The sequence below is a fragment of the Prunus persica genome, chromosome G6 (genome assembly GCF_000346465.2).
Source record: "Prunus persica cultivar Lovell chromosome G6, Prunus_persica_NCBIv2, whole genome shotgun sequence".
Lineage (NCBI taxonomy): Eukaryota > Viridiplantae > Streptophyta > Magnoliopsida > Rosales > Rosaceae > Prunus > Prunus persica.
Genome location: NC_034014.1, coordinates 927,670 through 948,040, shown reverse-complemented (window position 1 = coordinate 948,040; position 20,371 = coordinate 927,670). Strand labels below are relative to the sequence as shown.

The 20,371-nt window shown below is 40.8% G+C and overlaps 3 protein-coding genes across 4 annotated transcripts; 2 read left to right on the top strand and 1 right to left on the bottom strand.

Annotated features, from left to right (window-relative positions):
* LOC18773757 (peroxidase 15) lies at positions 2,743–4,264 on the top strand. Of its 2 annotated transcripts, none has more exons than XM_020566708.1 (4): positions 2,743–2,984; positions 3,136–3,324; positions 3,505–3,667; positions 3,738–4,264. In XM_020566708.1, exons 1-4 carry the CDS (start codon positions 2,799–2,801, stop codon positions 4,145–4,147), a joined length of 948 nt encoding a protein of 315 aa, XP_020422297.1. In that variant the 5' UTR covers positions 2,743–2,798; the 3' UTR covers positions 4,148–4,264. The 2 variants fall into 2 exon arrangements, with proteins under 2 accessions (XP_020422297.1, XP_007207695.1); XM_007207633.2 differs by having other exon boundaries at positions 2,743–3,011.
* On the top strand, positions 5,777–7,533 carry LOC18774584 (peroxidase A2). The gene is made up of 4 exons (XM_007205357.2): positions 5,777–6,099; positions 6,390–6,593; positions 6,675–6,840; positions 6,947–7,533. The coding sequence occupies exons 1-4, from the start codon at positions 5,824–5,826 to the stop codon at positions 7,399–7,401; spliced, it is 1,101 nt and encodes a 366-aa protein (XP_007205419.2). The 5' UTR covers positions 5,777–5,823; the 3' UTR covers positions 7,402–7,533.
* Positions 7,549–10,729, bottom strand: LOC18772401 (protein trichome birefringence-like 4). The gene is made up of 5 exons (XM_007204918.2): positions 9,687–10,729; positions 9,104–9,296; positions 8,610–8,803; positions 8,367–8,525; positions 7,549–8,278 (listed from the first exon to the last, which is right to left on the bottom strand). Exons 1-5 carry the CDS (start codon positions 10,598–10,600, stop codon positions 7,906–7,908), a joined length of 1,833 nt encoding a protein of 610 aa, XP_007204980.1. The 5' UTR covers positions 10,601–10,729; the 3' UTR covers positions 7,549–7,905.

The following is a 20,371-nucleotide window of genomic DNA, read 5'->3' as shown; positions in this document are numbered from 1 at the left end:
CTAGAATTTCGGTATTATCCTCTTTTCTCTATTTTTCTTGGGTTAAAGTTTTTAATTCTTTGGACAAATAGTGACCTTCAACAAAATCAAGGTAAAATATTTCGGACTTAGTATTCTTCATAACTATTGTTTCAGTAGGAGGATGACTGGCTAGAATTTCGGTATTATCCTCTTTTCTCTATTTTTCTTGGGTTAAAGTTTTTAATTCTTTGGACAAATAGTGACCTTCAACAAAATCAAGGTAAAATATTTCGGACTTAGTATTCTTCATGAAATTTTTCCATTCGTTTAAAATTTGTTGTCTTTGTTCTTTACTTGGGTAGGCCTTGTGATAATTATTTCTTTTATTCAGATTTTTAGGGGCATGTAAATGGTTATCTAAGATTTTCCAATGAATTTTAAATTCTTTATTAAGGGTTCGTAATGATTGTCTACTGGAATGGGTTCGGCTTCAAAATCAGTTTGTGTGGGGGAGTTTGGGGAATCTGATTTTTCATCTTCTTTGATTGGTTTCTTACCATAACAAGGATGGTTGACCTGGGAGGTTTTTCTTAAATCAATTAACGTTTTTTCTAACTCTAGGTCTCTTTCCAGAGTAGAGGAAGAGGCTGCAAAGGAATGTCTAGCAGGAGTATGTCTAAGGGATTGACTAGCTGTTGGGGGCTGTTGTATTTGGACTGGGGACTTGTGGGGTTGATTTCCAAAATTTATTTTTACTGTACCATCTAAATATTGTTGAATATAATCTAAATTATTTAAATTGTGCTGGATAGGAGTGGATTGATTTTCTATTGTTAGTGTCCAATCTAGAGGTAAAGTGACTTCTGACCATTTAATTGTATGAGGGACTCTTATATTAGCATCGGCTTTACTACTATGAATAAGCAAGGTTTGGTCTTTTGGACTTTTATTAAGGGCTTGGAAATTCATATTAGTTCCTGTGACTTTATAATAAATTATGTAAACTAAGGCTAGAGGTTGGGTACCTGGTAAGACTTTATACCCTGAAGTTTTTATATTTAATGTCAGAGTTTTTAGTATATGGGGATCACTTAGGTTGACTGTGAAATCTGGGTAACAATCAAAGTGAATTGGACCATTAAATAGACTTGACTCAATAATTACTAGGGTACTATCACTAAAGCTGGTAAATCTGGCATCACGTAGGCAAAGTAAAATAGAAGCATTTAATCCTAACCTGGTAAGGGGTTTGACTGCCACTTGGACGAGACCAATATGAAGGAAATTGTTTCCATCATTCTTATGTTTCTTTATTGACTCAAGGTTTAATAATTGTCATGTTTCGTGTTCTTTACTCAAAGCATAGACTTGTTCGACTGTTTTCACATGGGTTGTACTTTTGAAACTAGAAAATAACCATTTCTTCTTGTAAATTTATGTACTAGGGATTTTGGGGATATTCCAATCTTTGTAGTCAATTTCATTACTAGTTTCGTATTCTATCTGTTCTTCATTTTCAATTTCTGGGAGTTTACTAATATTGGCTCTAGAACTACTACTGTTACAAGAGTTTGTTCTAAAAAGGCGACTCATTTGGACAAAGGTTACTGGTTTTTCTACGAAGGGTAAGAAGGAAAGCTTAAAATTCTATAACGGGTTCAAGAATTCCTGAAAACTGAGGGGTTTTCTCTCTCTCCGCTCATGCCTCACCTGGGACTTATTGTTTGGAATCTAGGACATATTGTTTGGGTTAAGAGAAAGGACTCAAAATACAGAAAAACACTGAAAGAGTTACAGAATTGGAAAGCAAACTTCAAACACAGAGTAGGATGACCAGTGACTTTGAACACAGAGAAGCAGGATTAGAATAACTCTTCATATATATATATAATATTACTATATTTTAAGGAATGAATAGATCAACCCTTTTGAGAGATGAGATGAGATGAGATGATACAGAGACTAATTAAAGTGATGTGGTGTGGGTGTGGCCACAACTATACCACGCGGTTTGACAGTCTAATTGAAGTCTTTCGATTTTATTGACTACATATACAGAATTTCTACAATGCTAGACTCGATATATGTACATCCTAGATCTCCTGCAACGCATACATCCGATATTTGAACAAGTATAGCCCAGAAAGAAACGTTCATGACTGCTCTAGCTAGCTACTTCATGTTGAAATATATCAACACTAATTATTGATCTAATCATTAAGGTCCACATATTACATTATTAACTTCCATTATAATTAAATTCTTCAAATTTTGGTCCAGACGATAGTCTAATATAAATGATAGTTTAAATTACAATAGAATGGAGATTTCTCGCATACACACACACTACCAATATATCATAATATAATAATTTATATTATTTAATCATCATCATGGTAAATCTGATCACACTCATACGTGCTACGTAGAAAGTGTAAAGAACATTTTCTCCAAAATATATATGGATCTGAAAACCAGGCATTAATTGTGAACTTGGAAAAAAAGTGTCTTAAACCCCACGTCAAGTGCACAATCATTGCTTCGTGACCAGCTCCGCTACATGAATTAATTGGATACAAAGACTACGGCGAAGGAGAATAGACACAAGATTATATTGACATTGGAATATACATACATATATCTCCAGTAAAATATTTGACCCCTCCACTGGACTTTTGAAAATTCTTTAACTAAAATGCCGTGCACCGTCTCACCTAATAATAATATACTTTCCCTATAAAAGGGTAGAGATATTAGTCTCCAATCATCCCATCTCATCTCCCAAGTTAGAGCTACTAACTACAGCAACCTCTTACATTCGTTTTCCTCTTACCATCATGTCTTCATCATTTTCAATTGTAGCAGCAATTATTCTTCTTACTATTTGTGTGTTGGGAAATTCCAACGCTCAACTAAGCTCAACTTTCTATACCACCACATGCCCAAATGTAACCAGCGTTGTTCGTGGTGTGGTGGAGCAAGCTCAACAAAATGATATTCGTATTGGTGCTAAACTCATCCAGGTTCATTTCCACGACTGCTTTGTCAACGTACGTACGTAAAAATACAAAAGAAAATTCTTTTTGTATTTGTGTCAAATTGTGATTTGTCTAAATAATGAGATGTTTGTAATGTTAACTATGTGAAATACTAATTAATTAATTAAAGATGCAGGGTTGTGATGGTTCGATTATGCTGGACAACGCAGATGGCATAGAGAGTGAGAAAGATGCACGTCCCAATCAATCCACAGATGGATATGATGTGGTTGATGACATCAAAACTGCACTCGAGAATGTTTGCCCTGGTGTTGTCTCCTGTGCCGACATTTTAGCAATTGCTTCTCAAATATTGGTTTCTGCGGTAACATACATACATATTATTCTTAATTATATATTATTTTAATTGCAACTTCAGTTAATTAATGGAGTATTATTCGTATTTACATTAATGGTTTCTTATATATATATATATATATATATATATATATATATATATTTCTTTCTTGTCATTAATTATATATTTTATTTATGAATGTTACAGAATGGAGGCCCAACGTGGGAAGTTCAATTGGGAAGAAGAGACAGTAGGACAGCCAACCAATCTGGTACCACTGCCATTCCAAGCCCTTTTGAAAACCTTGAGCAAATTACAAAAAAATTCAGCGACGTAGGATTAGATTCGACTGATCTGGTTGCTTTATCAGGTATATATATAACTGATCACTAGCTTTAATATACAAATTTGCAAAGATATGTGACCGTTTGGTTTCTCAGGTGCTCATACATTTGGGCGGGCAAGATGTCTTACTTTCGTCCACCGTCTGTACAATTTCAGTGGCACGGGGAACCCCGACCCGACCATCGACACAACATACTTAGAAACGCTACGGCAAATATGTCCTAACGGCGGTAATGGAGGTACATTGGCGGACCTTGACCAATCAACGCGTGACGAGTTCGACCACAACTACTTCACAAACCTCCAAAACAAGCGCGGGCTTCTCCAAACGGATCAGGAGCTATTCTCAACTAGCGGAGACACTGTTGCCATTGTGAACCGCTTTGCTAATAGCCAAAGCGACTTCTTTGATAGCTTTGGTCAGTCCATGATCAATATGGGAAACATTAGACCTTTGACGGGCAGTGACGGAGAGATTAGGTCTGATTGCAAAAGAGTCAATTGAAATCATCATATTATGTAGTTGTCCATGTATATGCATGGTGTAAAACTAAAACATCATCATAACATGCATGTTGTTATATATGTCTTGGTACTGCCTGGCATACCAATGGACATTCAAATAAAGTAAAGGAATTTTGGAAACTTGGAAGAAACGTGTGTTGATCAAACTCACGCGGACACGGTGCTTCATGACCACTTCTTCTTCTGCTGCTAAGTGCTTGGTTGATATATCAAAAGACTGGGGCCGAAGAAAACATACAGACCCTAAAAATTGTCCTCCCAGTAACCTGCCAGCGGCCCAATACAATTTGTCCATGTTACCATGTATATGCATAATGCATGCATGGCAAAACATGATCATAACATGCATGTTATATTATGGATCTGAACTCACGAAAACGTGTCTTAGGAGAAAATAGTTTTTACATCGCGTCTTCAACCCTCGATCGTCAATCACGGAAACTGATCAACCAGTCATCTTCCCCATTGGCAAATAAGTGACAGAGCCATATAATTCTGTGGTCTATTAGTAATTTATTAGTACTCATAGCTTGTCGTGTGCATATGCCTGCACCAAATTTTGAATATTCTGAAATCTCCCTTCCACCCATTAATGATTTCGAATAAACCTCAAAGTTAAACCTTTTCCAAAAGCATGTATGTCTTATCGATACCTAATTACTTGGACTTTCTTGCCATAATTATAAGTGAACAATGTCTTATCAATACCTCATAAGTGAGCATGTATGTCTTATAACCACCGTCCAATATAAATATGTACTTAAGATCATGAGAGATTTTTCTCGTGCATTTACAATTAGTAACGGAACATTCTGATCTAACACAAGTCTAGTCTAGTTCTTCTTATCAAACGAGACCTATATGTTGCCGGAGAATATATTACTCGGTACTAAATTACTAATCTACAGTTTTTTTATACACGCTCAATTTTTAGTGGATACTTTTTTCGGTAAACTTAATACGTGACTGCTGACTCACTGATATTAGACATATATAACCCCACTGCATATGAGCATCACCACTCTGACTCTTATCTCATGTCCAAAAAATAAGGCATATGTTCTGGCGGTCCAACACACTTTATTAAAGAAAAAGCGCATTTTTTTCTTTCTGAAAAAAAAAAAGTAAAGGCACATGTTTTTTTATGGAAGAAAAAAGAAGCAAAAAGGCATAAATTCCTCAATTATACAACTCTTTTTAAACTTTGAAGTTTTTTTTTTTCTCTCTTTGGGTAAATAAATTTGAATTTCAACTCATTTTGAACTTCATACTAATTACGAACAATCAAACCAGAGTAGTTGTACGTAGTAGGTTTAAATTTCTAGAGATATTATAACGAAGGCATGATCAATCTCATGTTTGTCTTCATATGAATTAAGTTCCAATCTGATCATTGTAGCCATGATAGTACATATAACACTACTGCTTAGTTTCTTGATTTTATGAAACAGTGATCTGTTACGATACAATACTCAGATCGAAAGTTAAGCAACAGCAGACCGTACATGACTTATCTGCATAACGTATGTGTTTCCCATTTTTAGTTTGACTCGATACTATTTAAGTATTTGTCACGCTATAAATAAAAGCTTAGGTTATATATAGAACTACTTACTACTGCTCTCTCATATGCATTGATTAATATCAGTTAAAGAGATGAGTCTACCTGAGAAAATGCCCCCTTCTTCTTCTTCTTCTGCTTCTCAAAATAATTGCAGTATTAAAATATCGGTAAGTATTTTGTTTGCGATATTATTAATCTTGTGTGCAGGTGCAGGATATGGTGAGGCTCAGCTGACCACTACGTTTTATGATGAAGTCTGCCCGTGCGCCATAACCACTGTGCGTGGTGTCATTCTAGACGCTTTGCAGACAGATCCCCGGATTGCTGCCAGCCTCACCAGGCTTCACTTCCATGACTGCTTCGTCAACGTACATATTTCATCCCCTGCTCTTTTATTTTTACTTCTAAGTACATGTTCTTCTTCATGATCAAATGCTCCATTCATCTGAGGACTCAAACTGATGAGCTTAGATTTAAGCTGAAGAACTTATTTAACTTAAAACAACTAATTTCGGAATTTGGACACCGACCGCGATTAATCATTCGAAAACGAACAAAATTTATCCTAACATGATTAAGCAACCACTTAGATATTTGAAAACATTGGTGAATATATTGTTGGGAAGATCACAAGACTTGTTGGTTGTATTAATTTCAGGGTTGTGATGGATCAATCTTGTTGGACAACAGTAGCAGCACTTCCAGTACCATAGACAGCGAGAAAGCAGCATTTGCAAATAACAACTCAGCCAGAGGATTTGATGTTGTGGACAACATCAAGACTGCATTGGAGACTGCTTGTCCCGGGGTTGTTTCCTGTGCTGACATTCTCGCCATTGCAGCTGAAGAATCTGTTTCTTTGGTACATATTTCAAAAACAATTTATGCCTTCATCTTGTTCTTCTATATCGATCTCTTCTTGAAATTAATTTTATGGTTGCAGTCTGGAGGCCCCTCGTGGACAGTTCTATTAGGAAGAAGGGATAGCACAACAGCGAATCGCACGGCTGCCAATGAAGCCCTTCCAGCTCCCTCTTTCACCCTTGACGAACTCAAGGCCAGCTTCGCAGCTGTAGGCCTCGACACCACTGATCTGGTTGCACTATCCGGTAAGTAAGAAAAGAAAAAAAAACATTTGAAGGAACTATATACATATGTGTGTTGCTTTTTAGTGACAACATTTGACATGCATATGATATAATATATAATTCACAGGTGCTCACACATTTGGGCGTGCTAAATGTCAATCTTTCAGCAATCGACTGTATGACTTCAACAGCACAGGCCTTCCTGATCCGACCTTAAACTCAACCTACTTAGAAACACTAAGAGAGTTATGCCCCCAGAACGGGAATGCGAGTGTGCTAGCTAACTTTGATCCTTCAACACCTAACACTTTCGACGGCAAGTATTTCTCTAATCTTCAAGTTCGTAAGGGCCTTCTCCAAAGCGATCAAGAGCTGTTTTCGACCAGCGGGGCTGATACGATCAACATTGTTAACAACTTCAGCGTTAATCAGAGCGCCTTCTTTGAGAGCTTTGTGAAATCCATGATTAAAATGGGGAATATAAGCCCTCTGACCGGAACTGATGGAGAGATTCGATTGAATTGCAGGAGGGTTAATGGAGATTCGTATGGATCATCTGCTACTTTGATAGCGGAGTATTAGTAAAAAGTTATGGCTATGTAAAACTAATAAAGCTTTATGCCTGATATGATGATGATCATGGCTACAAGTTCATGTTCAAGCTTATACGGCTACGAGCTCATCTCTTTCTATGAAATTTCTTGAATAAAGCTATGACATGATTTACAATTATCAACCACATCCATTGCACAGAGATATTATAAGCTTAAATTACAAAGACTTGTGTTTACAAACTATCATGTCATTAGAAATTAAGTACGAAATATACAATGTAAAAACCATGAGTGGCTAATGGAGAACAATCCCCTCCTACATCCTGGTGGCTAGTACACTAAACCATACCCTATTGTTGATCTCCACTTCATTCCCACATGTTCAAAGAGAATCATTTACAGCATGCACAAACCTTCCCTAATTTTAACTTTTTTTCTCCTACTTTTCTATGGAGAAATACGACAGAAAACATTTTCTCCAAATCTTTGTTAACATGATCCATATAAACAGGGCATCTGATTTATCATTTATCTAGGGTCTCCCCTGCTGCTGTTCTTGATGCTGCTGTTTTTGTTGCTTCTGGTTATGTCTAATGAGCTGAGCATACAGAAGCTCGTTCCATGTGTCAGGAACACCAGGGAGGCACCAGTGACTGCAATCCTGGTATCTCAAAGGAGATTTTCTCTCCTCCTCTGTGAAATTCTGCTTTCTATAAATTGATGGATGAGCATCCCTCCTAAAATCAGTCATTCTTGTAATGTTCAGATAGAGAATTGGCATCTTCATTTCTATGATTACCGAGTCCAAGATTCTCATTTTCGACATATATTTTCCTTTGTTTGCTTCTTTTGCAGTTGGCTCTGTCTCACCATGACATTGACCTCCAGAATTCCATCTTCCACCTCTGTGAAGGGTAAAAAGATTATTAAGATGCTGTATATTTGTTAACCAACCATGAGGTTCTGAAAGTTAAAACTACTTCATGTTGTTACCTAAAGTGATTAGGCGAATAGCCCCGGAAGAAAACAATAGTTTTCTCAAGATTTATATTGATGTTAACCCATCTTGCCCATGTCATTAGAGCTTTCCGAAATGCCTCTTTAACATTCAATTCACCATAGATATGGCTACCCTCTTGATAGTAACCTTTCCTGCAATATGATTATGTTATTGTAGTATTCCAGGCTAGTTTCATAAAATCAATGACACAGAGTGACAGGGGGAATGGGTCTTACCCTCTGGAAGTTTTCTCATGAGTCCACCAGTGACCTGTGTTGAAGATGAGAACATCTGCACTTTTGTACTTATCAGAGGACCTCTCGATCAAATCAAGGCGAAGTGTCTCCTTTAGCGATCCATTTGCATCTGGCATCTCCCATTCTCGAACTAGAAATGGTGATCGGAAGAACTCCACTGAACAATTATAATCCTGTGGATCCATTTGAGAACAAAATATAAATATTAACTTAGATGCTCCATCGAGCTGTTCGGATAACATGGGATATAAATGAAAGCAAAAAATTTAGCTCCATTGGGCTGTTTAGATAACTGTTTTTTTTCTACATGTTTGAAATGGAAATCCCAAGTCAATAGCAAACTGTACTGGTTGCAGGCGTGTGAACTTTCTCATTCACTCTGGTCAAAACGAAATAAAACTCAAAAGGAAAGAAGGAAGAATTTATTAGGCTATGAATTCCAAATCAGAGATAATGGATGATGAACAACATGCCTTGAATATAAAAGAGTGAGAGCCCTCTGTACGAAATTCGCTCCTACCAGAGGCTTCAACAACTCTGCTCTTATCATCCACTGAATTCCTGAGGAGACAAACTAAAGACTCCCACATATTCCTATTGAGAGAATCACCTACAAAAACTAGACGCTTTCCTCTCAATAATCCCAACATGTTCCTACCATTCAACCTGCTCAAGAAGTTCATCGGAAACCAGCATCACAAAAACAGAACCAACAAGCTTTATTCAACAGAAACAATCATTAGCATAAAACATAAACACACACACACACACACACACATTAGTCCACAGAACAGAACACTATGAAATTCATTTTGAACTTTGAACAGACTTAACAAGTAATTGTTATATTGATCCTTACAAGACTAACTGCAAGCAAGCAAGAATTTTGCACTTACGAAAACCAGCAATAACTCAGGTATAAAATTGCCACAACAGCTAAAGTTGGTTTAAAAGTAAAACCTTAAATTAGAAGTGAACCCAAATAAAATAAAATACAAAGAAAACATACTTTAAATAGATGTAAAAACTGCCCTGAGCCCCGCAAATGAAAAATACCTTGGGAGATTGCAATGTTTTGGTTGCCATCTATACTTCTCGTAACCATTATCAGGCCTCTTGTTAAGAAAACAATTGAAAGACTCATCTATGTGAGGACAAGACCCCGGAGCATAAAGTGGGTAGAAATCATCTCTCACCCATCTTCCATCAAATATGTCACAATCATTCGTCCAAAAATCCAAACCAGGCCCAGTTTGTTTGCTTTGCTTCTCAGAGTCAGGCAATGCCTCATTGCCACCATCACTCTCTTTCGACGTCAATGCAACATAGCTTGATCTTCCTGCTTCTGCTTGCCCCAAAACCCCATTCTTTGCCAAACCATCTTTTCCATTAGGATCTTTAGAAAAAGATTGAGAACTCACAGCCACAGGCTTAGCTTCCGTCGCATTAACCTTGAAAGCTTCAATTTCATTCGACGACGAGGAAGATTCATTTGTTCTATTTGAACCCTCCAGTTCCCCAGAAACTTGGATTGTAGTGTTCTTGGACGTCTGATTGGAGTCTTGAGACATGAAAAAAATGGGGTTGGGTGGTTGAGCATTACCCATCTGACGATCACTCTTCAAACTTCCACTCTCATCCAAATGTGGTAAAGATTCACTTTTCCAGGAAAATGGGTTTTCCCGGGAAAGCTCAAAAGGGGTGTTTGGGGTCTGGGCAGAAGAGGAGTAGAAGAAGGAGGCATGGAAGATGTTCTTGAAGCCGAAAGGGAAAGAGTAGCCAGATGGGTTGAAAACCAAGAAGAGAGTGCAGGCAATGCAGACAAATGAGAATCCATAAGCAAGGGCGGGGGCCCTTCTTGAGTTGAAGAAGATTGATGAAGAAAGCAAGGGCTTGGGCTCTGCCTTTGTGATTGTGGGTGGCTGGTGCTTTGTGGATTGTGGGGTTGTCTGGGTTGGAGAATCTACCATTGTGAATTGTGAGATGTGTGAGAGTGAGACTGAGAAAGAGAACAGAGAAGAGAGCTGAGAGTTGAGGCTCAGTTTAGTTTGTTAATTTTGGCCCCCAGAGAGAGTAATTGGTTAAAGATGAAAGATTCATTTCCCTTGTAAGGACATTTTTACTGTTGAAGTGGTTAACCCATTTGAGGATTTAAGAAATTTGCTATTTTTGTGGATAAACATGCAGATGAAATTATGGGCAAGTCAGACAGGTTTTTATTTCTAAATAAAAGGACTAAACTGCCTCATGAACAGTGGCGGATTCGGGAATTTTGTTTGCAGGAATTAACATCTAACAGTAAAAAAATTCTATACAAAATAGAACTAAAAAATGAAATGATAATATTATTGTTGATACCAGAATCAGCGACCAATAAAGGCTAAACACATGGACAATGCTTGGCATCGGCAGGGAAGCCTTCGGCACCCAAGCATACCGACCGCAATACAAAACACAAATGCTCATTGGGCACGTGGCGTATCCACAGTGAATGTCTACAGTCTCACATTGAAATTCTACGCAACTTGCACATCTCCCAAAGTTTATAAAATGAGCACAATTCCCCAAAATAGAGGTAATCTGAACTTTCGGCATACTGCCTTTGGATATATTCAAATCATTTGCTAAATTCGTATTTACTTAAGTATCGGAAAGCCTTCGGCCGGTACCACACTGATGCCTGAGGTCTTACCGAGCGTTTGTTATCTTGCAGATCTCGCGCTCCACCGAGGCCCAAAGCATACTGAAGGCCCAAACATCACTTAGTTGAGCCCGATAAAGTGTCAAACCACTTTTTCGCATCAACAGTTTGGCTCCGTCTGTGGGAATCGATCTGAATCGACCCATTATCCCTAGCCGTATGGAGACCTCCTCAGTGCCTATATTCTTGCCTGAGGAAGGATTGCCGTTCGGAAGGTAGAGTGGAGCTAGCCCGGGGCTACCCCCCTGCACTCCCTTCGACAGCTCATCTGTGATACAAACGACAGTCAAAGCCGAACTCTTGGCCCAAATCACTTCCCTTAAGCAGGATATGGCTAAACGAACAGGAGCATAACAACCTCCTTTCATCCAAAGTAGATGAAACCCAGCAATTGCTAAACCAGCAGCCAACGCAAAACATTCAGACTACTCAGTCATCCTAAAGCCTGTAGACTCCGAGTGGGCAGAGGAAAGGTAAGAAGGGGACAAAGGCAGCGCCTGCACCCTCCAAACAGCTAATAGTCCCGGCACCTAAAGACAAGCCCCACCTACCGAAGAAGGTTTACTCCGATTGCCGCAATCGGATTAATGATAGGGAGGCTGAAAGGCAGATATCCCCGATCAGGGTCAATGCTCACCTTAGAGACTCGCGAATGAGGGTTCTGGGAAATAAATCGCCCATTCGGAAGGTATGAGGTCTGGAATCCGTAGCGGAATCAGACTAAGAATACGTACTTTCCAAAACCACATAATCAACCTACCGTTCGGCAACACCTACACGATACTCTGAGGTAAGGCCATCAAGTCCGCACAGATATTTTCAGAGGATTATGGTTCCGAAGAAGTTCCTAGTCGAGATCCCGTTATCCGACTCCTCTTTCAGAAGGTCCAGAAGATGGAGAACGACAGGGCTCGCTCTCAGGGGCTTGATTGGGGGAAAGTTTCAACCAGGACCCTTTACCAAACGTATCAAGAAATCTAGGCATGACAGGGAGGTGCAGCCACTTCGCATACCATTCTACACCGGGGTGGAAGACCCCTTAACGCATATCCATTCCTTCCAATCGGCAATAGGGTGCAAGGGCCTCAGTGACGAAGGGCAATGTCTACTGTTCCCGTCCGAGCTCACTAGAGCGGCCTTAAATTGGTTTTACCGTTTGAAGCCAGAAACGGTAGACTCCTTCGACGAATTGAAACAGATTTTCCTCAACCACTTCATGATCCAAACAAATCGTTTATACTCTGCCGATGACCTGTACACGATTCGGCAAAAGGAGGATGAACCCCTAAGGGAATATGTTGCACGCTTCAGCCATGAGTACTCAAAGTGTCCGAAAACGGATGACAGGGCAGCCTACGACGCCATCAAGAGTGGCCTTCGGTCCTCACACTTTCGGTACCTCGTGCACAGTAGCAACTGGCGCACCTATGACGAACTAATGAAGCGAGCGGCAATCCACGCAAAGGCTGAATATTTTAACTCAAAATCCGGGCCTCCGGCTCGGCAGAAGGAACTAGCTCTAAGGAGTTATCCCGCGTAGGAATCTCCGTATGCCCCGACTAAAAGAAATGATGAATCTTCGACGGGGCACAAACGGAAGGACAATCATAACGCTCGGCATGGGCACTCAAAAAAGGGAAAAAGCAAGTACAATCGCAATGACCACCGAGCCCTCTTGCTGAATAACGACCGCGGTCAGGAAGTCTTCACTCTACTGAATACCACTTACAAAGCTGTTCTGATGAACGAGCAAGAAATAATACCGAAGCCGAATCACCGAAAGTCCAATCGGCAGGACAATCGAGACACCAATAAATTCTGCCGATACCACCAGCACAATAGTCATAACACTGAAGAGTGCATAAGCCTGAGAAAAATTGTCGAAAGGCTGATTCGGGAGGGAAAACTGGATCAGTACATTGCCAGACTACCACAAGCGCCAGCCCCGAATGCATATCGACATATTAACATGATCAATACCATCAGCGGGGGGCCCACTCTGGCAGGGATGTCCAACCGCTCAAGAAAACAGTATGTTTGTGCCGCACAGTACCCGCAAGTCTTCGGCATAGAGGTCAACCGGTATCACAAAATGCCAAAGGTTTGGTGGGAAGCCCTTCACATTTTGTGAAGAGGAATAAGAGGGAATCCTCTACCTCCACAATGACCCGATGATCATCCGAGCCAAAATCGCAGACTACGACGTAGGGCGGGTGCTGATCAACACAAGTAGTTCGGTGAACGTAATCTTTGCCGATGCCTTCAAAGGAATGGGAATAAATGATAGCCAGGTCAATCGACAGTTAAGGCCCCTGCTCAGTTTCTCCGGGGACCTGGTCCATCCGGTCGGCAGTGTCAGTCTACCCATCGCCTTCGGCGTGGTCCCACAAAAAACGATGATCTATGACCAATTCCTCATTGTAGACTGCACAACGGCATACAACGTCATAGTGGGACGAACGACACTAGCAGGAATCAAGGCGCACATGTCCCCTTACATGCTATTAATGAAATTCCCGACCTGCAATGGCATATGCGCGATCAGAGGAGACCAGCTCAACGCACGAGCTTGCTATGCCACTGCTCTCAAATCGACGTCCTTCAAACCTCCCAGCGAGACCATGTCTGTTCGAGGAGCGCCGAACGGTACTGGGCCAATCGACGACCCAAGAGATGAAACGCCAACGCCTCAAGCACAACCAACCGAAGAACTGGAAATGGTGATCTTGGATGAAGAACAACCTAATCGAAGTGTGAAAATTGGCACCATACTTACCCCATTACTTCGAGCGCAATTCATCGAGTTCTTCCGCCACTATTCGGAGGTGTTCGCCTGGTCTTATGAAGACATCTCCCCCAAGGTTATCAGCCATAAGCTCAGCATCTCCCCCACTTATAAACATATGCGATAGAAGCGTCGTTCGTACGATGTCCAACGGTACGAAGTCATGCGAAACGAAGTTGACAAGCTCCAGGTCATCGGCTTTATCAGAGAAGCGACATACCCTGTATGGCTGGCCAACTCTATAATGGTTCGGAAGGCGAAAAGTGGGTGGCGAATGTGCCAAGACTATACGTATATAAACAAGGCCTGTCCGAAGAATAGTTTCTCGTTGCCCCGAATCGACCAGCTCGTGGACGCTACTGCCAATCATGAGTTGCTCAGCTTCATGGACGCTTATTCGGGGTATAATCAAATATTCATGCATCCTGCTGACAGTGAGCATACGGAGTTTATCACAGATAGGGGACTGTATTGCTATAATGTCGTGTCGTTCGGTCTAAAAAATGCGAGGTCAACATATCAAAGGCTTGTCAACTGAATCTTTGCCAAACATATCGGCGGCATCATGGAGTTATATGTTGACGATATGTTGGTAAAAAGTCGGACGGCAGAAGAACAGCTACACTACTTGGCCCTTATGTTCGGTATATTGAAGGACTACCGAACGACACTAAACCTAACGAAGTGCGCCTTCGGTGTATCTTTGGGTAAGTTTCTCAAATTCATGATCAATCAAAGAGGAATCGAGGCCAACCCTGAGAAAATCAAAGCCATAATCGACATGGAAAGGCCGAAGACAAGAAAGGACATTCAGAGTCTTACCGGGCGAGTTGCAGCCTTAACGCGCTTCATCTCCAAGGCTACCAATAAGTGCATACCATTCTTTAAAACCTTGAAAAGGGGCAAACAGCATATCGCATGGACTACCGAATGCGACCAGGCATTTCAAGACTTAAAGAACTACATGAGTAGAGCACCATTGTTGTCGAAGCCACTCCCAGAAGAGATCATGTTTCTTTATCTTACGGTATCTAGCACTGCCGTCAGTTCAGTGTTAATACAAAAACCAGAGAAAGCAGAGCTGCCAATCTTCTACGTCAGTAAAGCGCTGCAAAGCACATAGCTTCAGTATCCTCCCCTAGAACAGTTAGCCCTATCCTTTGTTGTCCCAGCTCGAAGATTCTGCCCATACTTCCAAGCGCACTCAATCACAGTCTTAACCAACCAATCACTTTGGCAAGTACTCCAAAAACCAGAAACATCCGACCAATTGGTCAAGTGGGCGATTAAACTCGGAGAATTTGACATACAATTCAAGCCAAGGCTTGCGGAGAAAGGTCAAGTCATCGCCGATTTCATCTCCGAGCTTACACCTTCGGTAGCACCCGAGCCAGCCAATCCAGGAACCGATGCCGAAGAACATGGCAAGCAGAGTGCCGAACATTTCTACCCTTCAAACCCCGAATGGATTCTACATGTTGACCGTTCTGCAAATCAGCAAGGTTGTAGGGCTGGATTAGTGTTAACTACTCCAGACATAGTCAAAATTGAATACGCCCTCTGATTCGGCTTCAGAGCCTCCAACAACGAGGCAGAATATAAAGCACTTTTGGCCATCCTAAGGCTAGCCAAAAGCATGAGCACCAAACATATCAGCATCCACAGTAACTCTTAGCTCATAGTGAATCAGATAACAGTAGACTTTGCAGCCAAAGATGCCTCCATGTCAGCCTACCTATCAACCACACACCAACTGCTTCAGAAATTTCAGACTTACGAGATTCGGCAGATCCCCATGACAGAAAATAGTCACGCTGATGCTTTGGCCCGATTAGCTTCGGCCATTAATAACAGGGTCGGTAGGAAGGTGCCGGTGGAAATCCTAGCCCAACCAAGTACGACAACCTCTGAAATATGTACCGTACGGTATGAGAACACGTGGATGTCTCCCATCTACGCTTTCCTAACGGACGGTACCCAGCCCCAAGATAAGTCTCAAGCCCGGAAGCTACGATACCAATCGGCAAGATATACAGTCATCAATGATGTCCTTTACAAACGTGGCTATACCACGCCGTATCTAAAGTGCATCACTACCGAAAAGGGGGACTACGTCCTTCGGGATATCTATGGCGGTGTATGTGGTGACCATTCTGGATCCCGATCGCTGGCACATAAGGCATTTCGGCAGGGATATTACTAGCATACTATGCATCAGGATGCGAATACACTAGTAAAGAAGTGTGACAAATGCCAACGATTCGGTAATATACCCCACATCCCTGCCGAGCCCTTAACACCGATCGTAAGTCCATGGCATTTTGCCCAATGGGGACTGGACTTAATTGGCTCAATGCCGCAAAGGAAAGGCCAAGTCAAGTATGCTGTGGTGGCCGTAGACTACTTCACCAAATGGGTAGAAGCCGAAGCTTTGGCGACCAGAACTGCTGCTAGAATGGAAGACTTCGTATGGACACACATCTGCTGCCGATTTAGTATCCCCTACGCAATCATAACTGATAATGGTAGGCAGTTTGATTCGGAGCTCTTCAGACAGTTCTGCACTTGCCTCAAAATCAATTTGTTTTTCGCTTCACCAGCTCACCCCCAATCAAATGGCCAAGTCGAAGCAATAAATAAGATCATTAAGAAACTGTTGAAACGGCAGCTCGACAACGCCAAGGGCGCCTGGCCGAAGAAGCTTCCGGAAGCACTGTGGGCCATCCGAACATCCTTCCGAACGTCCACTAGGGAAACCCCTTTTTCTCTAGCTTTCAGATCGGAAGTCGTCGTCCCTGTGGAGATCGGTGAACCTTCCTACTGAACGGAAAGCTTTGCACCGAAAGCTAATGAGGAGGCCTTTGCGTTAAGCCTCGACTTGATTGAAGAACGAAGAGTGCAGGCCAACATTCGGAATGAAGCCTACAAGCAACACGTCTCTCGGTTCTATGACTCAAGGATCCGACCCCGCTCTTTCCTAATCGGGGATTGGGTCATGCGAAAGGTCTCTCTAGGAACCAAAAACCCCACGGAGGGAACCCTCGGACCTTCATGGAAAAGACCTTACGAAGTCATTGGTATTCTCCGATCGGGAACATATCGACTAAAGACTCCAATGATAGACCCTCGGTCACCCATGAAACGTCGAACATATGAAGTATTACTACAAGTGAAGTTCCCTAGCCAACGACGGGTTAAAACTGTAAAACAAACAATCTGCTTGTACTCCTGCCTTTGGCAACATTTGAATGAAAAGCCTACGGCCCTGCTATTTATTAAAAATGTTCGATTAAATTGTTTAGACATCCTTCGTTAACAAAAGGGAACGGTGGGGACCATCATAGGTAAATTGCCGAAAGTAACCCTACTTAAAATCAGGAAATTCCATGGTATCCATTTAACCCTCGGTAGATGGAGAGACGATCGAAATGACTGGTCACTTAGGCAACAAACCTTTTATTAGCCTTCAGTAATAAAAGGGTTCGAACCTGAATCCTACCAATTCTATCTGCCCTCGCAATTTTCAATTAAAAAGATTTTTTATCTAGACGTGTTAGCCATCGACGGCAGTCACAACGATCGGTAAATGCATGTCAACTAAAACCTGTTAGCCTTCGGCAACAGTAAAAAAGTACAGCTACAAACAAAAAGATATATAAAAAAAGCAGTCAAAATAAAATAAAAGAGGTTTGGCACTTTATCAGGCTCAACTTAGTGATGTTTGGGCCTTCGGTATGCTTTGGGCCTCGATAGAGCGCGAGATCTGCAACATAACAAACGCTCAGTAAGACCTCAGGCACCGGTGTGGTACTGGCCGAAGGCTCTCCGATGCTTAAGTAAGTACGGATTTAGCAAAGGATTTGAATAGATCAAAAGGTAGTATGCCAAAAGTTCATATTACCTCCATTTTGGGGAATTGTGCTCCTTTTATAACCTTAGGAGGTGTGCAAGTTGTATAGAATTTCGATGTGGAACTGTTGATATTTACTGTGGATACGCCACGTGCCCAGTGGGCATTTGTGTTTTGTATTGCGGTCGATATACTTGGGTGCCGAGGGCTTCCCTGCCGATGCCAAGCATTGTCCACGTGTTCAGCCTTTATTGGTCGCTGATTCTGATATCAACAGTCTTAGAAAACAAATTTTCCCTAAGGTTTCAAATTGTTACAGATAACTCCATAAATCCAATTCATAAGAAAACGAAGAAGAAAAACCCTAATTCATAAGACTCTTCGTACACCGTTCCCCCAAGAAAAAGAAGATGTTTCATACTCCTCGTCCATATCTTCTTCATATGCTATACTCCTTTGCAGCAGCTGAAAAAAAGGAATTTCAACCAATGAGGGGGTTGTAAAGAGAAAGAAGAGTGGAGAGTATATGGCCTTTTTTTAAGAGATTGTCGTATACCTAGTAGTGGAGATTAGCCACATGGTGTTGGTGATGAAAACATGCATTCAACTTGTTCAAAATTTTGAAGGTTTTAAGGATGATAACGAAAGTGAAGATGGTGATGGTAGTGATCCTGAGATTTATGTATCTGGAGATGCTGTGAGGTGTTCCCATTCACTGATGATGAGGATGATTTTAGGGTTTAGGTGTTCTTATTTTGAAAGTTGAAGGGGTATTTGTGTAATTTCTAGGACCTCATAGGGTTATATGAAAATATGACATAACAATCAAAGATCACAAGCTAAGCTTAAAGCTAGCTAGTTTGAATTGAACAAGTATATATATTGGTAAGGGGAAGAGGGGGTCAGGCTTTGGTTTGATAAAAATTGCCAAATATACATATTTTGAAGAAATAAAAGACCATTTCCGCTGGTGGTGGTGTCAAGAAGTAAGGCTAGCGGAGCTAGTCAGAAGACGAGATGGATGTTCAATTCAATTCCATTAGCTAGCCTCCTAATTAATATATTCAAGTAAACCCTCGCTCTGTGTTCTCCTTCGCTCATGCAACCACCCTACACTTCTTCCACAGCCCAATACAGTGTCTTTCGTGGCTTTGGCCCAATATGTGTATTTCTCCTTTGTTAGGCTCTTCTTACTTTTCCCCACATTGTTGGGCAAACTAAAGTAACCGTTAGATAGCTGTCACGTGTCTTACATTTTCATCTTTATCAGCTTTCCATCTTTGTTGTATTAAAGGAGCCTGGCCTCACAATTAGGGGTGGCATTTTAAACCGAAAAACCGAAAAACCGCAAAAACCAACTGATATTTTACCGCAATAAAACCGCAATCGCGGTATTAAGAACCGAACCGCATTTACGGTTGCGGTTGCGGTATTTGATTTTCAAAATTTGCGGTTACCGCAAACCGCAAAGTATAGCCGCACGGCTATACTCTATGAATAATTAAGTAAAATTGTAAACCCTTCTCTTCTCTTGAATTGGTGGAAAGGGAACCAAACAAGATATCCTATTCTTTCACAAGTTGTCAAGGATATTTTTGCAATTTCAAGTTCTACGGTTGCTAGTGAAAATGCTTTTAGCCTAGGCAAGAGGATTGTGGATCCTTTTAGAAGCTCTTTGCATCCTAAAATGGTAGAGGCATTAGTGTGTACTAGTGATTGGCTTAGAGCGGACGAATTTTCCTTTTACAAGGAACCAACAGATGATGAGGTTGAATTCTACAAGGAAATGGAAGATATGACAACTTGTAAGTAATTAGTTTATTTATGCTAATGTTATTTATGCTTCTTCTTATAATAAAATGTACTAAACTATGTTGTTTTATTTGTAGATAACATTGGTGCTCAAACAACACAAAGGGGTTCTTCAAATCCACTCACCACCAACACTTGAGTTTGTAACATTGGTGTATTGCATTTTTCCTTTTAGTTTGTAACTTTAATTAACTGTGAATTGGATTTTTCTTTTTGGTTGTAACTTTAATTCATTTTGCTTTTGGTTTGTAAATTTAAAGGATTTGGAATTGGAATGCTTGAGAAGTTTAACTTTAATTGGAATGTTTGGAATTGTAACTTTAATTTTCTTAGGTTGTGAATGCTTGAGAATTGGAATCGATTGTGAATTTATATATGTTTGAGAAATTGAGGTTGTGTATTTATTTATTTAGGTTGTAAATTTATATTTTTGTGAATGCTTGAGAATTTGCGGTTTTAAACCGCAAAACGCGGTCGGTTTGCGGTTTCAAAAATTACCAAACCGCAAATAGTCGGTCGGTTTGCGGTTTGAGTAAAAATTCGCGGTTACCGAACCGCAACCACCCCTACTCACAATAGTGAGGTAGAGAAGA